Here is a 2,676-nt window from a genome sequence, read left to right on the forward strand (position 1 = left end):
AGATAGAGAGATTAAGCATCAAAAGAACGCTAAATTGGGGTTGTCTCTATGACCTAAAGAGGGAAAGACAAAAATGGGAGGTTGGTGCTCAGTGGGTGCCCTTCCCCCTCCCTCTAGCCCTCTGTAAATCCTTCCCTCCCAAAACACCAGGCATCATCCCAAATGCTCTAACAATTCTTGCTTCATTTTAACCTGCCCTACCTCCCTCGCTCCTTTCCCTCCACCACCAGAATCCAGTTTGCCAGCATAACTCCCAAATCTCCCCTCCTCAACCTCTGGAGGGGGCCTGTTTCCTACTCACTTAATGGGGTGGGGTTGCAGTTGAGGGGTTCACCTGTTGTTCCAGGTTGGGGCCCAACCCCCTGCCTCCCAATCTGGATCAGCCTCTTCTGGATTTTCCATATTCTCATAGGAGTCACCATCTGAACAGCACAAGGGATTGAGTTAAAGGAGGAAAGAGAGATGGAAGGAAGGGAGAGAGAGAGAGACTGAAGAGACCACTTGGGTCCTAGAAAGCTTAGGCAGTGCTGAGGATTGAAGGATACTCACCTTCCTCCTGGCTTGGACCAGGCTGGGGATGAAGGTTCCGGATTTGAGGGGCAGCATATAGGATTCCTCTCATATCCTCATAAGACTGAGACCCTGATGGCAGGTGAAGGATGAAGGGATGCACGTGGAAAAGAAAAAGGTTAGACAGGACAAGATAATCTCAAGGAGTTGGCAGCCTGAGTTAAGGCTACTAGCCCATATCTCACTATAGAAGTGGTTAGGTTCAGTCTTAGTAAGCTCCACGAGGGAAGGAACTAGTGTCTTATCTAAACTTCTTATCTTCTCCAATTCCCAACCTTATGCTCCACACATAGTAGGTACTCCATACATGTTTATTGGAGTACTAAATGAATGGTTGGATTGAGTGTCAGGAACGCTAAGGATCAGATTCTTAATTAAGGTCAGAACTAGGTTTGAGATAATAATGAAATAACATTTGTAAAAAACACACAGTAGGTGCTATATAAATGCTTGTTCCCTCCCCTTTCCTTGAGATCAGGGTCAGAGCAGATTGTCCCTACATCTCACCAAGTGAAGAAACCTCTCGGCAGGCGTCCCAAACAGGCCCTTTGGGGAGCAGGAAGCCTACAGAGGAAAGACAAAGGGATTCTTTCAGTGCTTGAGCCTGCTGCCCTACGTTTCTACTCCTCTTTTATTCTCCCAGCCCCTAAATTAGAAATGTTCTTCCCCTCACCTGTTGTTGTGTAGATAGGTGGGACCATTTCCTTGTTCTCATTCTCATAAGACTCAGCTGTTGGGGAGTGGAAGGTAGAGGTGAGAAACTTATCTCCATAGAAGTCTCTTGGGACTGCACTATCCATCCCTTTCCCCAGTTCCCCTCAGACTCCTTGGTCCTTCAGGGTCCCTTCTCTCCAGCCACCTAAGGTATTCTCCCCCAATTCCTCATTACCAGTGGAGAAAGAATCATCCTCTATTTCTTCAGCAGCCATGGTTCTTTTCTCTTCATTCTCATAGCCCCAATCATCTGGGGAGGGAAGGGAGTCAGAAAGAGAGCTAGACACTCCTGCCCACTGTCCCTTACTGACCTCCCCGTACATCCGATGCCTTGGAGAGAAGGAAAAGGAGCTAGTAGGGGGGAGGGGTGTTGCTGAGTGGGGGAAGATTGGGCTCTGTAACATGGAGGAGATTGGGCTCTGAATGAGGGGAGCAATCCGTTATTACCTTGGGAGATCTGGTCCTGGCTATTTTCATAGGCCCCAGAAGCCTCTTCACCATCTGGCTCCTCATAACCTTCCCCTTCCTCCTCTTCTGGATCTGTGGAATAAACCAGATCACTGCCCCCAATTCCCCTAGCTCATCCTGCTCCCAGCAGCCTTGATCCCCTATTCCCTCCCACATGGACTCCCACTTCTACTAACCAGATACCCATGATCTGAGATCCCTCAGGGTCTGGGAAGTGGAGAGTCTTCTTGCAAATGCCTCCCCTATCCCCTGTGCCAAAGAGGATGATAGGATAATGGATTTAGATCTGACATGGAAAATTAAATATCATTGTGTTGAGTCTCATTTTACAGATGAAGCAACTGAGGCCCACAGAGGGGAAATGATTTTCCCAAGACCACATGGCTAGTAAGCATCAGAGGCAGAATTCCCTTGATGATCATGACTCCTAGTTCAATGTCCTTGCTGCTATGCCATGCTTCTTTCTCCTCTGGCTTTGGCTCAGGCTCTAGCCCAAGTCTGGGAAGAACAGATACACCTCTTAAGAGTCACTCACCCTCCTGTCCTGGACTCCTGAGCCCGGGGATTCCTGTTTCCTGGTTCCTTCGGTATGGGTTCCCAAAGGATGGAGTGGCTTCTCCAAAGCCAGGGGTCCATTTCATGGTCCGAACTAGAGAACAGAAATGGAGTGATGTCAACTGGACCCTCACCACAGCAAGACAGTACTTTTATTTCTCCCTAATTGACTCCTCATGTCCCCTCTCCTCATCTCAAAACCTCTTGACATCACCTCCCATTCTCTTCCCTCAGTCACTGACAAAGGTGGTTTTTCTCCTAGCCAGCCCCTCTACTTGTGCACTTGATTCCATCCCTTCCTGTCTTTCTCAGTAGATGGAAACATTGATTCTCTCTCTCTCTCTCTCTCTCTCTCTCTCTCTCTCTCTC

General features: G+C 48.4%; 1 protein-coding gene across 4 annotated transcripts in view; it reads right to left on the reverse strand.

Moving 5' to 3' along the window:
* CD19 (CD19 molecule) overlaps positions 1 to 2,676 on the reverse strand; it is a 28,521-nt gene continuing 25,845 nt past the window's right edge. For 3 of the 4 annotated variants that reach the window (XM_027862684.1, XM_027862687.1, XM_027862686.1), the window contains 8 exons: positions 2,288 to 2,401; positions 1,732 to 1,824; positions 1,460 to 1,534; positions 1,244 to 1,300; positions 1,078 to 1,134; positions 550 to 642; positions 335 to 422; positions 1 to 53 (listed from right to left, as the gene is read on the reverse strand). In XM_027862684.1, the coding sequence (XP_027718485.1) occupies positions 47 to 53; positions 335 to 422; positions 550 to 642; positions 1,078 to 1,134; positions 1,244 to 1,300; positions 1,460 to 1,534; positions 1,732 to 1,824; positions 2,288 to 2,401 (584 nt within the window). In that variant the 3' untranslated portion in view covers positions 1 to 46. Of the gene's footprint in view, positions 54 to 301; positions 423 to 549; positions 643 to 1,077; positions 1,135 to 1,243; positions 1,301 to 1,459; positions 1,535 to 1,731; positions 1,825 to 2,287; positions 2,402 to 2,676 lie in introns of all 4 variants that reach the window. The other variant, XM_027862685.1, reaches the window with a different exon arrangement.

Source organism: Vombatus ursinus, unplaced genomic scaffold (assembly GCF_900497805.2).
Source record: "Vombatus ursinus unplaced genomic scaffold, bare-nosed wombat genome assembly UNPS02014770.1, whole genome shotgun sequence".
Taxonomy (NCBI): Eukaryota; Metazoa; Chordata; class Mammalia; order Diprotodontia; family Vombatidae; genus Vombatus; species Vombatus ursinus.